Here is an 18,155-nt window from a genome sequence, read left to right as displayed (position 1 = left end):
TCTATCATAAGGACTCTTGTCTGATTGCATAAGCTTCCTAGCCAGCCATCTGCTTGCGTTCGCTCTTTAAACATTTTGTTCGGGTAATTTTTTTTTTTTTTTAACGACATCGATATGAAATAAACAGCGCGTTTCACTGTTGTGCTGGTAAGCATCTATATGTTATAATAACCTTGATTATGCGATCAAAACGACGAATCGCAAAATGCAAAACAAGGATTGCATAATTAAATCTGATAATATTTGCATGTCTAATATTCAGCATGTCTAACTGCTCGTGTGCGTTTTGTAACGAAGATGCATTAAATTTAATAGCCTATATAATAACGTTACATATCCACTGAAGACGATGTATTTCCAGATACACAACATAAAGCGGGAAAAAATTGAGATTTTTTAAATATAATTAACTGATGGTTTTAACAGAAGTGATCTTTGTGATATTTCAGTGCTTGTGTTGAATGATCACAAACACCACTGTCCTTTGAATCCTCTTAATGTACGATCAATATTTTTATACAGAATACAACGCACTATATAGCTTTAATATGCATTTAAATTAGGGAAATATGCGAAGTTTAGTTGCAATTATTCCAAGCACAAACCTTTTTAAAATTCAAGTAAGGTTTCTGTTAAACTCACTTAAATACTATAAGTAAATATATATTATTAAATAACTTCTTAAAATATATATTTGAATAAAATATAATATAATTTGTAGTGAAGTTACATTATATATGTGATTTTTGTATTGAATTATCAAAATTAATGTATAATAGAACCATTTTCACTAGTATAATCTCTTTCGTGTAATCTTTACACACAAACACACACACAGACAATACATAAATAAACAAATATATATTATAATAATATTAATTAAAAAATTATTGTCATAGCTTATTAAGTATTTGTATTTATTTGATTTTAATTGACATTTGTACTATTACATAACTCTCCTTGTTTCATTTATGCATGACTGACAAATTATACCTCATGTTAAATTTATTAGCCTAGTTCATTGTACCTAAAATTCAAATGGATGAAAATGTTTATGCAATTAAATGGCATTCACCTTAAATATAGGCCTAAATGTTTTTTTTTGAGTGTATGTGAAACCTTTTTTAAATGTATTATTTAAAAAATGTGTCAAATAGTCAAACTCTTATTGCCAATGTATATTTAAAATGTAATTTTAATTTATATATCCGTTTCATTGTTCTTTTTGTAGTGTGGAGCACCAGTCAGCCACAGATTATCATAATGTTGGCCCGCAAAGGCCTTATGCCCGATGGGTTCCTGTTGACACGACTCGCTGAAGACGCCGCACAACCCAGTCGCATCCGGCCAAAGTCACAGAGAGCGCGTTTCATCACCAAGAGCGGGTCGTGTAATGTTGCCCACAAGAATATACGAGAACAGGTGCAGATCAACTCCAAGCAAGTCTTCAAATATTGTTGTATAACATGTTATTAGACAACCGATGAAATTATGACTTTATTGCTTCTCAGGGCCGGTTTCTCCAAGATGTGTTCACCACAATGGTGGACCTGAAATGGCAGCATTCCCTCCTCATCTTCACTTCAGCATTCCTCTGCTCTTGGATGCTCTTTGCCATGGTTTGGTGGCTCTTGGCGTTCGCTCACGGTGATCTGGAGCCTCGAGATCCCAACGACCCCGGGCCTGTGCCGTGTGTCACTTCCATTCACTCCTTCACATCTGCTTTTCTCTTCTCCATTGAGGTTCAGGTAACTGACCCATCAATGACCTAATCTAGAACAGTATTTTAGTGCACCTAAATTGAGGTTAAAAGGGTTTTAAGATAACGAAAACTATTATGTGTCTGTAATATCAGGTCACTATTGGTTTTGGAGGACGAATGGTGACAGAGGAATGTCCGCTGGCCATCATAGTCCTCATCATCCAGAACATTCTAGGCCTGATCATCAACGCCATCATGCTGGGCTGTGTGTTCATGAAGACGGCTCAAGCCAACCGGCGAGCAGAGACCCTCATCTTCTCGCGAAACGCTGTCATTGCCCCGCGGAACGGCAGACCGACCCTTATGTTCCGCGTCGGGGATCTGAGGAAGAGCATGATCATCTCGGCCACCATTCAGCTGCAGGTGACAAACATCTCCTACTCTTTTAAAAATAAAGGTTCTTTATTGGTTTCCATGAAAAACCTTTAACATATGAAACATTTCCATTGGACAGAAGGTTCTTTATAGTGGAAATGGTACTTTAGTTTATTAAAATGTTCTTTTAAGAGCACTGAAAAGTTCTTTGGGGAACCCACAATGGTTCTTCTATGGCATTATTTCTGTCCAGCACTTCTTCCTAATCTCGAGTTTCGTCCCTCAGGTGATTCGGCGGACAGTGACAGCGGAAGGTGAGGTGATTCCTGTTTGTCAGCTCGATATCCAGGTGGAAAACCCTCTCAGGAGCAACGGCATATTCCTCGTCTCTCCGCTTATAATCAGTCACACTATTGACAGAGGAAGTCCACTGTACGAGGTCTCGGCACAGTCGCTGGCTACCGAAGACCTGGAGATCATTGTCATTTTGGAAGGTGAATGAAGTGCATTTCTCTTTATTGTAATCTTTTCGTTTCACAACCTATTGAGGTAGCCATTTTGATGAATCATAGAAGAACCCCTATTCCAAACTCATTGCATGTTGCCTTGTATGCCTTGCATTGAGTTTGATGAAAAATAAACACAAGCTGGCTGAAGCAAGGACGAAGCATATTTTTTCATTCAATACTAGAAAGTGTTGATACAAATATTTGAATATAATTACATTTGGACAGTTTCACCCCATATTTAACCTATTATTTAGAAAATAGCACAAAAAAAATACATTAAATATTGCCACAAATACATTTTAGTAGTAGTTTTTTATATGGTATTATAAAACTTGAAACCTTTACAACCCACCAGCAAGTATAGATATCAAAACACTAGACTGTGCTGAGAAATTTTCAAATGATAGTTAGCCCATTAACTTTGGCAGCCCTAAAATGCTAAAGCTAAAATAAAAACGAAATAAACTGAAACTAGAAAATGCAGAAAAAACAAAAAGGAGCGATAAAAGTAAGAAAACTAACACTAATCTGAAACTACACTAAATTGAAAAGACAAAAAAATATTTTAATATAATAAAAAATGGGGAGTTTAACCCATATTTATTATGTGTTTTTAAAGCTTTTTAGCATATTGCACCATTAGCTTAGCAACATGCTAATGTCAAATCAATTTCAAGGCAGTTATTGTCGTTAATGAAATGAAAACTGAATGAAAACATTTTCGTAATCAACAATGCTATGCTAATGCTAAAACTAAAATAAAAAACTAAATAAACTGAAACTAGAAAACTCTGAAAAAAGAGTGAAAACTAACACTAAATTTAAAAGACAAACTATCTTTTAAGGTTGCTGCCTATATAGCTCACTAGTTTTTGAAACCGAGCCAATGTGTCTGTTCTTCCAGGTGTTGTGGAGACCACCGGCATCACAATGCAGGCCCGCACGTCCTACACACCGGAGGAGATCTTGTGGGGTCGGCGTTTCGTCTCCATTATGACGGAGGAGGATGGCCGCTACTCGGTCGACTACTCCAAATTTGGGAACACTGTTCCCGTCCGGATGCCGGCCCTCAGTGCTAAGGAGCTGGACCAGACCAGGGGTGTTCAGGACAGCGGACCCCATGAGGGTAAACCTCAGGGCTGGGGGCTGGTGAGGGCGGGACGGGGCGGGTACAGGAGGGGGGGCGGCAGGGCCTGCGATGATGCGGCAGCCAAGCCGTGGTACGTAACGGCGGAGAAAGAGGACGAGAAGAAGGGTCAAAAGAAAACGGTGAAACTTGAGGAGATAGGCAGAGAGATTGAAGAAGAGACAATAGAGGACATGAGCGATTAGAGAACAACAACAACTTTTTTTTTTTTTTTTTTAGATATGGAAGTAGAAGTGTTCTAGCAGTTACTGGTGACACTAGTTCAGTTAATAGTCAAACATATTATAAATAACAAATAGGTCTGAAATAGGTTTTATACTACACATGTTTTGTAAACTGTCAAAACATGGACAACTGAGAATGTCTTGTAGATTTTGTCCTGTACTGCCAGCAATATAATGAATTTTAGGATTGTTTTGACTGAAAAATGTAATAGCCAAGGCATGGAGCCTGGTTAGGGTAGACACCATACATAGTTTGATGAGAATAAAAAGGGAGGCTGTGGTGGGGCATAGAACTACAGTAAATACAGTCAATTCATAACTTCCAGGTTGTGAAAATAAACATTACCAAAGACCTTAACTCACACAGAATGCTTTTTTTGTGTTCCACTGTGCTAGTAATGTAAACATGCACTGAACTGATGTGTTTGACCGTTGCGTGCGCGGCTTTTACAGCATTTTTAACCGCAAAACCGCATGACCAAATGGAAAAACGCATTTTCAAAAACTTGAACTACTTTTAACTTCACGCTGCGAAGACATAAGACGCGAGCGCAACTGTGCTCAAATGCATCTGTCTAGCGCATGTTTACATAGAAAAACAATGGAAAAGCAGCGCAGTGAAATATGAAAAAAAACGCATTTGTGTGGCTCAAATGGATTGACAGACTGTTGTTCTATTCTCCACAGCTTTGTTTTCATTCATGTCAAATTAAATATGGCATCTACCCTGACTAAAAAATATTGCTTCTGCTGTTGAAGCAAACATGAGGCAGCTGTATATGTTTGTATGTTGGGTTTTGATACCATAAACCCTTTTTAAAACAATATTCCAGTTCAGTGCTATGCCTTTTTGTGTTCTCATCTTGTTTTATGAGATGTGATCGTGTTTACGTGACTTTTTTGTTTTTACTGTGACTGTAAATGTTGACATATTGTGTGTTTACATTGTGTGGCCATGTGCAATTGTGTGTGAACTAGAGGACCTGATTGAACACATCATGTTAGTGTCACCCTAAGCTATTTAAATGACCATTAGAGAATACATTCCGTGTTGATTTAACTGTTTACATATCAGGGGGTTCATTTATTTGATGTATTTCATGTAATTAATAAAGCAAATGACGTTTTATATATCTGACTGAAGGAGTTTTCTTTACTTTTGTGGGAAAACGTGCGTGTTACATCACAGGATTACGGATCAACAGCTGGGCAGAGTTTACTTTTAGAGACTTTGCAGCGATTGGTATTCAGAGGAAAGCTGGTCCATCTGCGTTCAGATGGTGGAGATTTTAAAATCAGCTGTTTCAAATCCACTCAGCAGTCTAGTACTGAATACATATATTCCTCTGTTTACTCAGTGTTAAGGTGCGTTCACACCATGTTGTTATTACCGTAACGATTCTGAACTGTAATAAGCCTTCACATGCATGTAGAAATTAATTACAACGTACGTAATTCTCTTGTACCACGTGGCCACTGTTCCACCTGACCACTGCAGATTTAAGGTGTGTTTGACTTGAAGCAGCGATCAGTGAATGACATAAAAGTACAGCGAGAGCGGTTGGAAAGCATACAGAGCTTTATTTACAGTGATTACGACATGGCGTGAACGCAGCTTTAGGTGCTGAATTAGAATGGCTAGTTGAAGTGGAGCTGTCCGTGGTGCTGAATGGACACTTGAACTGTTGCAGGTGGTTTGAAACTTTTTTGAATTTTTTTTAGGGTGAGCAAAAACGCGCTGTTTTTGTGTCTGTCCCTTTAAATGCAAATGACCTGCTGCTCTCAGCACAGGGGGCGGAGCTACAACAGCTTGTGTCCTTTTACCTCACACACATGCACTGTCTGAAAATGTCAGTGTTAATGTTAAAACGGAGTCAGACAATAATGGAGAGACTCAAGAAGATGTAACAACATGTAGAAACAACAGGACATTTCTGAGTGGTTAGTTGATGAATTTATGTAGCTTATGTGTAGTTATCTTCTACTCATTGATTAGCATATTCTGACTTCCTTCTTTAATGACGTCAGTAGAACAGTTTTTTGACTAATGTCCACCCACAGGAATGCTCCCTCAACTTACTGTGTTTACTCAGCTCTTACGGTGATTTTCTGAAGTAAAACTGACGCTTCATCTTTTGTGTGATGTACAATAAACTTTATTAAACTCATCAGTATGTTTGATCATCATTCTGACCTGGTCCGAAACAGCAGACTTGCTATTAATAAATAATGGATACAAGCAGATGACAAATACGTTATAAATTATTAACGTATTAAACTACTACACTATACCTGTTCCATCTCTATACAGCACTCTGACTCTGTAGGCATTATTGTCCGACTCGAAATGAACACCGTTACTGAGAGTTTCTGATATTATCATCATTCCGTGAGATGAAATTGTCCTGAGAGACTGAGCGCGAGCTCACGAAGCTCCGCCCCCTGTGCCGGCAGCAGCAGCTCATTTGCATTTAAAGGGCACACACTAAAGCAGCGCGTTTTTCTGAGCCCCCCCCAAAAATGACAATATAAACATGCTGTAAAAAATGATCTGTTGGGTATTTTGAGCTGAAACTTCCCATACACATTCTGGGGACATCAGAGACTTATTTTACATCTTGTGAAAAGGGGCATAATACTGGACCTTTAAAAGCAAATATCTCCCTTTGCTTTGAACTTTGAGCTTCATAACCGATGTTGTTTATGCTCAAACAGCAACATTACACACTAACTAAAGCTGGAAAAGTGAAATCATGATCAACCACCCCTTTAAGTTGGTGAGTAAGGCAACACTTAAAACACCCAAACATCAGTATTTTTTTTTAATTATTATTTTACTCATGTAAAGGTACCACATACAAAGGCCATATATGAAAAGATCAAACATTTTACAGCATTATTTTATTTTTTTAAATATCAGCCAAAATAAAATAAAATGTATTCAAATAAAAAGTAAAAACACAATGGCATTAGAATACAAATAATTTACAACAAACAGTAGGCCTACTTTGTGATTTCATAAGTGGTTAGTAAAAAAAACGAGCAATCGCTAAATAATGGTACATAGTAAATATATAGATATCCATAAAAGGTATGGCAACAAAAAAAACTTCTAAAGAAGTTCTATTGTGAAATCATGCAGTGATGGAGCACGACCAGAGGCCACTGAGCACCGCTAGCAGGTATAAGACCGACGTGCTTGCAGCAGTCACTGGCCCGCTGTTACACAGGTCAGTGTTGCAACATCTGTAAGTGTATTCTGATATCGACGGGAACTTCTGGGACAGACGAGAGTTATCACAGTCAGTGTATCGAATGCACCGGCGAATGGTCTTCCCACCTGAAAAGTGAGAAATGTCTTAATTAGTGCATAGAATAGAATAGAATAGAATAGAATAGAATAGAATAGAATAGAATAGAATGGAATGGAATGGAATAGAATTTTTAAATGTTCTTTAAACTAGGAAAAAAAAAAATTATTTTAAGAACTGATCATTAAAGCTGTTCTTTGGGGAACCCAAAAGGATTCTTCTATGGCATCACTGTGAAAACCCTTTATTTTTTTAAGAGTGTAGAGTAGAACAGAACAGAAGTCATCTCCGTATAAACCACAAAAACGCGAATTTGTGAAAAGGATAACATCATGCCCATAAATATTATGTGTGCATTCTATAGGCTCATGGTGTTTCTTTACAAAGTGACATCGCCAATAATACAGCGTTTTTAGTCGTTTTCGCCGATCCGTGTGAACAGAAAATACTTTTCCATTTTTAGTACATAGTTGTTGTGTAAACGTACCCTTGAACTCTAAAACTAAACTTTTTACTGTTAACTTATTAACTAGTTATTCAACTTAAGTGACTTAATTTTAGAGAGTTCTCTGATCTTATTCAGTTTATTTGAAGAAAAAACTAAATGTCCCCAACGCTTGGGCCAAAGTGTGTCTGAGTCCTGTCTGATAATAAAAAAGGGGAAACAAAACTAGATGGTTGTCTAAATATATAAACTCATGACTTTGAGGAACAGGGTGAAGCAATCAAGAAATCCAGATTTGCTTTTACCAAGTAACAGTGTTGGCTGAATTATACATATGAAGAACCAATCATATTGTAGAAAAATGATGTAATGAATCATGCCACCTTTGCAATGCTCCGATTCTACACAAATTGTTGTAGTCTCTTTGTCGAGGGGATTCTCTGTGATTGATACGAGGTCCTCCCGACCGTGATTAAAGCATATTCAAAGGCACTGTCTGGAATCTGTCTGGTTACTGCAGGTTAGTGGAACACTAGAGACCCTTTTCCCAAGTGATAGTGTTCAGGTGTGTAGGGGAATTATACCACAATGGCCATTTCATTTACTAATTAAGTAATATTAAGTAAGTGATTATATTTTAGATTAATTAATAAAGTACAGTTTTAAACAGTAACTAATTTACTCACCCAACTCTGCTCAACATCATATGGTTAGAACATATTGCAAGAGTGATTCAGAAAAGTGAAGTTAGTTCTTAGAAAATGTCTAGCTGCATGGATGGAAATTACAATGGACACTTACAAAATGGAAAGGTTAATAGCATTTGTTAACAGTGAACTGGAAGAATTTACATTGAAATGGGAAAAATGGGTTAATTGCGTAACACCCCATCGGCCTGATTTTATTTTCAAAATTTGATAAATGTTTATCTAATGTTGAATCTCAATAAAAATAAAATAAAAACAATTCTATAATGTCACTTGTTTGTAGATTGTTTGATATTTTATATGTAAAGCAAAGATATTTTAAGTGACTTAAAGTACATTTTGGATAATAATATAATTAATATAATATAATAAAATATATCAAAAACAGAATAATAATTGCATTTAAAATGTCTACACTACTATAAAATAACTAAAAATATAAACGCCAAACATTTTTTCTGTCTGAGGAGGATATGTACTTTATCCACCCACCTTTCTCATGAAGATATAAACATGCGTCCTCGTAAGAACAAACTTGCTGGATTGAGCAATGGCCCCCAGTGTAATCCTCACACCTGTAGCATTGAAGAGACGAGCCTGCAGAGGAGAATCGCATTCCATAATGCTTATCGCCTGTTTCGAATAAAAAGCATTGAGGTCATGACCAAAGCCACACAAAACCATCCCGACAATAAGCGCCATATGCATTTAACTTACCGAAGCTAAGAGACACACAACAGACCAGCAGTAAAAGTCCAAGAGAGCACTTCATCGTGAGAAAACCTTCCTAATGAATCACAATATAAACTGAAATTAAACAGAACGAAAACTGGTGGAAATGAAAAGGCAAATCTGCTTTTTTGTGTGTATTTACTTGAATGAAAGCTATATGAAAAACATCAGCAGCATCAGAATTGTATTAAATATCACTTACCCTGCTCAAAATATATTCAGATGTTACAAACGTCCAAGCTTGTGCTTTTCAGCGAACCAAAAGAATTCCTCGCGCCACCTCTTCCCTGCTCGAGCTCTGGCCCAACCTCACCCTTGCCCTACATGAATGATGTCATTGATGGAGTTTCTCCTAAATGCCAAGTCAGATTAAAAGTCAGACCCTAAAAATTAGACTTGGTCATTATTGTTATAATGTCAGTGGTGTTCCTTCGAAAATGTGCAAAATGAAACATGGTTTTAATGTAGTCAGTGAGTTTTTCCTGCTAAAAAAGCTCAAATTCAACCCATTCAATTGTTTAGAGGTCAGAAATCTGTTCATATCTTAATGCATTTCAAAAACCATTTGCATTTCGCTTATCTAATCTTGCACAGCCAGAAGAGGGTTATTTCTTGACTTAAAATAGAGCACAATCATAATTTGCCTTTACAAAGATGGTATACAGAATCTTAAAACAAAAGATCTTTCTCGATGTTCTGAACTTCAGTTGAATCTAATTGTCTCTCTATCTGTACAGCTAGACCACTGACCACGAGAATTAAAACCCAATCCTTTCTGCTACGTTTCCCAACGCTGCAGCTGGTGGTGACAATAAGGCCAGTGTCACATTTCCCAGAGCCTTTCTGCAGTCATGGAAGCACTCAATTCAAATGTCATCTCAATGGCGCCCTTATTTTAGTCTGAATCTGAAAAGACACAAAATACAACTGTGAATCTGTATCTGGCGACAGCAGAACAATCGGTGTTAAGCTGATGGATTTGTTGGTATTTAAACACAGTGAAGTGGTGCTGTTTGTGTGGCAGCCCACACAAATACTCATGTTGTTGCTTTTTTCCCCTACGTTACCGAAGGGAACAGAAAAGTGTCAGAATGCTAATATCCAGGAGAAGGCGTGATGATTGGCTTTTTCCACAATGCCGGAATGGGACTGTGTTTAAAGGACCGAAATCTAGGCACAGATGAACAATGAAGCTGTGGTCAGACAAGCAACAAAGAGCACTTGATCTTTGTTTGGGCTGTGGCATTCAGTGCAGCATTTTAAAGGATGTTTGTGTGTGTGTCTGGCTAATCCAGCTCAAAAATAAAAGAAAGAGTCAATTTCGGCAAGTGCTTTTAGTTTCAGTTTCCAGATTTTTTTTATCCTGTGAAGTTAATTACACTACATTTCAAATATCTGAAAACATTTTTTGCATGCAACAATCATCTTTTTAAAAGGGGTCATGCCGTTTTTTAAAATTATTTTAACCTGGGGTCCTTCGGCCCAAATGGACCCGAAGCATTTAAATATATATATATTTTTAAATCATAGCTTTATCGGAATGGTCCGAAATTTGGTGACTTTGTTGGTACTTGGCATATGAACACCCAAAAAAATTGGGGACAGGATTTGAATAGTCTAAGTGGTTGTAAAAAAAAATAGTCACACTCAGGACTTTCGGGTCCAAATGGACCCGCATAGGAAATGAATGGGAAATTGGCAAAAATTTGAAAATACAGAGTTTTTTTGTGCGTACAATCAACAAATCAGCCACGATCCAGAAAAAAAGCACACAACAGTAAAGGGGTGAATCTATAAAACATCAAGAGTGCAAAACAGACACATCCACACACACACACACACACACACACACACACACACAAACACACTTTTATACACATACACACTAATAAATTCAGATTACATATGGGTTTTGAATTTTTAAAATGCTCAGTTTGTCCACCAGATGGCATCCATCTCATTTCAAAAATTGCTTTCATGAGGCCTAGGCTTGACTCTAAAATGAAATACAGCTTTAAAATGTTGCCCCTCTGGAACAACTACACCGCTTTACAAATATAGGACAGGAAGAGCTAAATAAACTTATCATTGCATCTAAACCAACAACATGTTTATTAGATCCAATACCAACTAAATTTCTGAAAGAAGTGTTACCTGTAGTGGAAGAGCCTCTTCTTAATATTATTAACTCGTCTTTATCTTTAGGTCATGTTCCAAAAATATTCAAGCTGGCAGTAATAAAACCTCTTATTAAGAAACCGCAATTAGATCCAAATAACTTAGCAAATTACAGACCCATTTCAAATCTTCCATTTATGTCTAAAATACTAGAAAAAACTGTGTCCGCTCAATTGTGCTCTTTCTTGCAAGAAAATGAGATATATGAAAAATTTCAGTCAGGATTCAGGCCGCATCATAGCACAGAAACTGCGCTAGTTAAAATTACAAATGATTTACTTTTAGCTTCTGACCAAGGCTGTATCTCAATACTACTTCTACTCGATCTTAGTGCTGCGTTTGACACTATCGATCATAAAATACTCTTGGATCGATTACAAAACTACACTGGTGTTCAGGGACAGGCATTAAGCTGGTTCAGATCGTACTTATCGGACCGTTACCATTTTGTTTGTTTAAATGGGGAAAAATCGAAGATAACGTCAGTAGACTATGGAGTGCCGCAAGGATCGGAGTTAGGCCCTCTGCTATTCTGAATATATATGCTGCCACTTGGTAATATTATAAGAAAACATGGAATTAATTTCCACTGTTATGCTGATGACACTCAATTATATATTTCATCACGGCCAGATGAAAACACTAACTCATCAAAATTGACAGAGTGTCTTAAAGATATAAAATGCTGGATGACGGGTAATTTCCTGCTACTAAATCCAGATAAAACGGAGGTATTACTTGTTGGTCCAAAAAACTACCCACAAAACCACTTACAATACAACCTTAATATAGAAGGATGTCCTGTTACTTTATCCTCTACGGTAAAAGACCTGGGAGTTATACTAGACCGCAACCTGTCTTTCGAAAATCATATTTCATATGTTACAAGAACTGCCCTTTTCCACCTTAGAAACATTACTAAATTACGTAACATGCTATCTGTTTCCGATGCAGAAAAGTTAGTCCATGCATTCATGACCTCGAGACTAGATTATTGTAATGCTTTATTAGCTGGTTGTCCTGCATGCTCAATAAACAAGCTACAGTTAGTGCAAAATGCAGCCGCTAGAGTTCTTACTAGGTCAAGAAAATATGATCATATAACACCAATTTTATCATTTCTACACTGGCTACCTATCAAGTTCCGTATCAATTATAAAGTACTATTACTGACCTATAAAGCCCTAAATGGTTTAGCTCCTGTGTATTTAATGGACCTTTTATCGCCCTACAATCCATCGCGTTCTTTAAGATCACTAAATTCGAGGCTTCTGGTCATTCCTAGGATATCTAAGTCGACTAAAGGAGGGAGGGCGTTCTCACATTTAGCTCCTAAACTCTGGAATAGCCTTCCTGATATTGTTCGAGGCTCTGACTCGCTGTCCCAGTTTAAAACTAGATTAAAGACGCATCTCTTTAGCCAAGCATTTACATAATGCTTACCTTTTATACCACTGCTGAATCAGATCAAATGCATTTAATACTATAAAACTTGAAGAGACTGTAGGTTATTTGTATAGGTTGCATAGTATTTACAGTCATTACGTTCCTGTGGATATTGCGTGAATGACGGGTGGTTGGGCAGAGATTGTGTTTTGCGGTAGGTGGTATGCCATATGGAACCGTTGCCACTGAAACTGCATATTAACGCACCAGTGGGGCTCGACAGCCTTAGTCAACAGGTTGGCGCGTATGGTTGGGTTGCGGAGAGATTGTGAGATTGTGGTTAGGTCTCAGCAGCAGGAGGGATGTAGAGGTCAGTAAGCTGGGCTGAGTTGAGTGGGGGACGGAGGGGGGTGATTTTGGGACGCAAGAGTCACTGTCTTCATGTTTTATCATTTACGACTGTGCTATGGAAATCATCACTATGAACAGCAGCTACGCTAATTATTTTCCCTTTTTCCTTTTCTGCTGTTATCTCGGGACGCGAGTCCCGAGAAAATGGCGTTCGTCAGCCCCAGTTTGTATCCAGCCTCTCACGGAGACTTGAGATGCTCCAACCACAAAGCCTGTGAAGTGACGACTCAGCACGGGCGATATGGACCCTCTATGGTGGACGGCACTGATCCTCAACAACTCGTCTTAATACCGGCGTGATTACTTGGACTTCCAAAAGATGGAAATGGATAAATACTCTAAATGTTCCGATCCAATCTGACTTGTAATGCTGCCCGAATCATGCACTGTTCCTTCGTTGGTCAGAGGAGAACTGGCCCCCCGACTGAGTCTGATTTCTCCCAAGCAGGCACGTGCACAGGTAGGGCTCAACCTGTGCAGAGCACATGCCCTTTTTGCCGGAGTGCCCTTTTTTTTGGTGATGGTGTTTTTTTAGTTTTTTAAAATATAAATCAATGCTATTTATTGATCATCCTTTAAGTCTATCTGTCTGTTTTAAAAATATTTAGCCGATGAAAGATCTTAAAAAGAGCTTGTGTAAATCTTGTTCGATCCTCAAACTGTCAGTAAAGCTGATAACTCCACCCCTTCTATCGTGACTGAATGAGCTGAAGCTCCGCAGCGGCCGCACAGCAGACAGCAGCTGAACGAAGTTTTAAGGGTAAACTAAGATCTTGTTGTTTGAATAAGTACTAAACACGTTGTCTATAAAAGCTCATATTTTATTTATTTGATGTCTGACTAAGATATGTGGGACCTGAGAGAGAGGACTATATGCTAATATTGCCATAGTCATAGCCAATACATAGCCTATAGCCTGTGCATACAGCACAGCAGCATTTCATTTTTTATAAAATGCGATTTTGACCAAATGTATTTTACAACAGGACAAACTGAGCGCCTATATAGCTATAACAATCTAACGTTAGTTGGTAAGCTGTTGATGAAAATGTAATGATGCCGCCGGCGCCGTTTCCATCGGAAAATCATAAGCACAGGTGCGCCCCCGCGCTGTTCGTACTGGAACTACACAAATCGACGAGTGATCCTCGTCACCTACCTAACATATATTTCTAAGAAATGTGTTCTTTGCTTTATGATTGCTGCTGATACACTTAATTTATTAACATTTAATCATGTTATGGTAATAATATTAAATTATGGTTAATTCAAGGCTGTTAATATGGACGTATTCGCTGTCTAATTCTTGAATCTATAGTATTTTATATACTCTCCGGTCGTCCTCACATGTATAAATGTAGTAAAACATGGTTTTACTACAGTAATGTTGTAGTAGTAACTAAAAAAAAAAAAAACATTACAGAAGATCACTGTGAAATCTTTATATTTTATCATCCATAATGTAATTTGTGATTTCATTCATTCCCAGGCTTAATTTATTTGATCCAAAATAAGCAAAAACAGTAATATTGTGATATTTTCAATTATATTCAATTGTTTGATTATATTCAAATATTATCTATTTGAATATATTTTAAAATGTTATTTATTTCTGTGGTCAAAGCTGACTTCAGTGTCATGTGATCCTTCAGAAATGCTTTTCACTGCAACTGTACTTTTCACACTATTTTATAATTTTTTCATTGCTGGCTTATTTTATGGAAAGTGTAGTGAATAAGAGACCTTCAAGAGACCAACATTGGTCCTCCACAGTGTCCGGTTTTTGCCATCAACTGCAACTGTGGAGAGATCCTTTTCAAAAATGAGGTTATTTAAGAACCAACTCCGAAGCCTTTGCTCAGAGGAGAGACTCTCAGACCTTCTCCACATAGCCATAGAGAGGGACATCACAGTGAAGTCATAAACATCTTCAAGCATGGCTCACAGAAGGTTGCTGTTGTAATATGGTTTAAAGAAGCCTTGAAGCCCTGTATATCTATATTATCTATATTAGTATTATTATGGTTGTTAATAATAGTGAATACATCTAAAGCTTTTGAGACTATTATTTTTTTTGTATTGAATTTGTCATGAAGATGTGACCATTTCCTCCTTTTATTTAGGCTTACTAAATAATCTTGATATAAAAAAGGGAGGGGGGTGCCCTTTTTCAGTTTCAGCACATGCCCCTCAAAAGGTCTGTGCACGGCCCTGCTCCCAAGGTTTTTTTCTCCATTTTGTCACCTGATGGAGTTTTGGTTCCTTGCCACTGTTGCCTTGGCTTTTGGCTTGCTTATGGGGACATTTAATATTCAATAATATTATTGATCTGCCTTACTTAGGTGGACGTTGACACAATTTTCTTTTAGAAACAAACTTTGTTATATTGTTATATTGTTTTTGTTATATTGTTTTCATGTTATCACTGTGAAGCGCTTTGATACAATCTGTATTGTAAAAAGCGCTATATAAATAAAGGTGAATTGAATTGAATTAAAAAAAAAAAAAAAAAGTTCTAATATATTTAATGGGGAAAAAATGGGTCATAATTATTGCATTAATATTAATTATAAATCATTTTTATTTTTGAAATTATCTCAAAACAGAAATTATCTCAAAAAAGAAAAGAAAAAATATTATTAAAAAAAAGTAAAAAAAAAAAAAAATATGATTTTTTTAAAATAAATATTAATCCCACCCTTCCGGCCCATTTGGACCCGAAGGTCCTGAGTGTGACTCTGAAATGAAGGACCCCAGAGGGTTAATATGTTCCTCTAAGTTCACTTATAATGTTAATAAAGTTTTTTTTTCAACCCTCATTGTGACCCTCTGTCCGAAATGATCCGTTTTTAAAGGGCGTCTCCTTTAAGGCTGGTCACTAAACGGCCACTGTTATGATTGGCTAACATCATTGCATAGGAAACAGTATCAAAGTGAAAACATTAGCCATCTATCGTTTACAGATTGCAAAGCATTATGAAATCATTCACTTGTAATGCAGCTGCAGTAAGATCAGTTTAGCTGCTTCATCTTTCAACAAAAGTTTCTTTGCAAACTCTTCATTTTACAAAACAAAATTCTCCGAACAAACATATAATCCTCCGGCACAATTCGGGACGCCATTAAAATAAACCATCCACTTGTTTCCGACGCTGGGATCCTTCTAAAGTCTGTACAGAGACACAAACGAGCTGTTTAAACTGGACACGTTTCACTTCACTCTTCCATTTGTCCTGTTGTCGACAGATCTGTATCCAGTGTAGACAGCGTCTGTGATTATAATGGGTTCTGTTTGCTTTTGACACGACGCGACACTCACATACAGTGTAGGCACTCAGACGTTATTAAGCAATGTTATATAACTATTCGTCAATGTCTTGCTCTGGAGGCAGGCATATGGAAATGTATTTGCCCGTGTGACATCACAAATCTCACAATATCCAAACAAGTCGTTTTTGGAGCTTGATTAACCCTCTAGGGTTCTTCGGACCAAATGGACCCGAAGAATTTAAATAAAAAAATGTGTAAAATCATAGCTTCATCGGAATGGTCCGAAATTTGGTGACTTTGTTGGTACTTGGTATATGAACACCCCAAAAAAAATTGGGGACAGGATTTGAATAGTCTAAGTGGTTGTAAAAAAAAATGGTCACACTCAGGGTCTTCGGGTCCAAATGGACCCGCCATAGGAAATGAATGGGAAATTGACAAAAATGTGACAATACATAGTTGTTTTGTGCGTACAATCAACAAATCAGCCACGATCCAGAAAAAAAGACACAACAGTGAAGGGGTGAATCTATAAAACATCAAGAGTGCAAAACAGACACATCCATACACACACACACACACACACACAGACACACTTTTATACACAAACACACTAATAAATTCAGATTACATAAATATGTTTTGAATTTTTAAAAATCACAGCTTCATCGGAATGTTACGAAACTAGGTGACTTTTATGGTATTAGGTATGTGAACAAACAAAAAATATTGAGGTCATGATCCAAGCATGCTAAGTGGTCGTCACACTTCTGCTCTTTGGTCAAAAATGACCCCCATAGGAAATGAATGGGAAATTGTCAGTTTTTTTTTTTTTGCATACAATCTACAAATCAGCCAGGATGCAGAAAAAAGGACTCAACAGTGAAGGGGTGAATCTCTAAAACATCAAGAGTGCAAAACAGACACACACACATACACACACACACACACACACACACTGTATTATATATTTATAATAATCTGTATTATAAAGTAAAACTGGCACTTCAAATTACCATTTAAACCAAACAAACAAACAAAAAACAAGACAAAAATAGTCTTTGAGAATCTGTTATTATATTTTAAAATCAACAACCAGAAAAAAATTGTCAAAGATGTGCAAAACTCACAAGAATTCTGAACCCTTTCTACAGAGAGCTGTAAATCCACTAGTGGTAAAAATGTGCTATTGCGTGATAAAAATGCTCAGTGTGTCCAGCAGATGGCATCCATCTCATTTCAAAAATTGTTTTCATGAGGCCTAGGCTTGACTCTAAAATGAAATACAGCTTTAAAAATTTTTTTTTTTTAAATACATATTTATATAAAAATTATATTATATTCAATGGGAAAAAAATGGGTCATAATTATTGCATAAATATTAATTATAAATCATAAAATTTTCTCAAAACACCAAAAAATAAAAGAATTTTTTTTATAAAAAACAAGTAAAAAAATTTATATATGATTTTCTTTTAATAAATATGAATCAAACCCTTCCGGACCATTTGGTCCCGAAGACCCTGAGTGTGACCCTGAAATGAAGGACCCCAGAGGGTTAAATAAATGCTTTGTTTATAATGAGGACGTTTTAAGCTATGAAACTTGCAGGATGTTTTAATGGTACAAAGACCTCTTAGGCAAATTTGATTTCTCATGTCATGACTCCTTTAAACCCAAGGTCATCTTATCATATCTTTATCTATGAATAGTGAGACAATTAAGAAACCAGTGAAAAAATGACCATGACAATGAAAA

The 18,155-nt window shown here is 36.9% G+C and overlaps 2 protein-coding genes across 2 annotated transcripts; one reads left to right on the top strand and one right to left on the bottom strand.

Annotated features, from left to right (window-relative positions):
- Window positions 1-4: 4 nt before the first annotated feature.
- Window positions 5-4,267, top strand: kcnj11l (potassium inwardly rectifying channel subfamily J member 11, like). Its single transcript, XM_056239202.1, has 6 exons — window positions 5-147; window positions 1,232-1,422; window positions 1,512-1,748; window positions 1,856-2,125; window positions 2,364-2,571; window positions 3,491-4,267. The coding sequence occupies exons 2-6, from the start codon at window positions 1,264-1,266 to the stop codon at window positions 3,916-3,918; spliced, it is 1,302 nt and encodes a 433-aa protein (XP_056095177.1). The 5' UTR covers window positions 5-147; window positions 1,232-1,263; the 3' UTR covers window positions 3,919-4,267.
- A 2,800-nt stretch (window positions 4,268-7,067) lies between these two features.
- Window positions 7,068-9,205, bottom strand: LOC130073687 (CD59 molecule (CD59 blood group)). Its single transcript, XM_056239244.1, has 3 exons — window positions 9,138-9,205; window positions 8,913-9,053; window positions 7,068-7,297 (listed from the first exon to the last, which is right to left on the bottom strand). The coding sequence occupies exons 1-3, from the start codon at window positions 9,190-9,192 to the stop codon at window positions 7,092-7,094; spliced, it is 402 nt and encodes a 133-aa protein (XP_056095219.1). The 5' UTR covers window positions 9,193-9,205; the 3' UTR covers window positions 7,068-7,091.
- Between the last annotated feature and the right edge of the window lie 8,950 nt (window positions 9,206-18,155).

This window comes from Rhinichthys klamathensis, unplaced genomic scaffold (assembly GCF_029890125.1).
Source record: "Rhinichthys klamathensis goyatoka isolate OS25496 unplaced genomic scaffold, OSU_Roscu_1.1 h1tg000557l_1, whole genome shotgun sequence".
In the NCBI taxonomy this organism is placed as follows: Eukaryota; Metazoa; Chordata; class Actinopteri; order Cypriniformes; family Leuciscidae; genus Rhinichthys; species Rhinichthys klamathensis.
The sequence above is the reverse complement of the archived record's forward strand: the minus strand, read 5'-3'. Positions and strand labels throughout refer to the sequence as shown.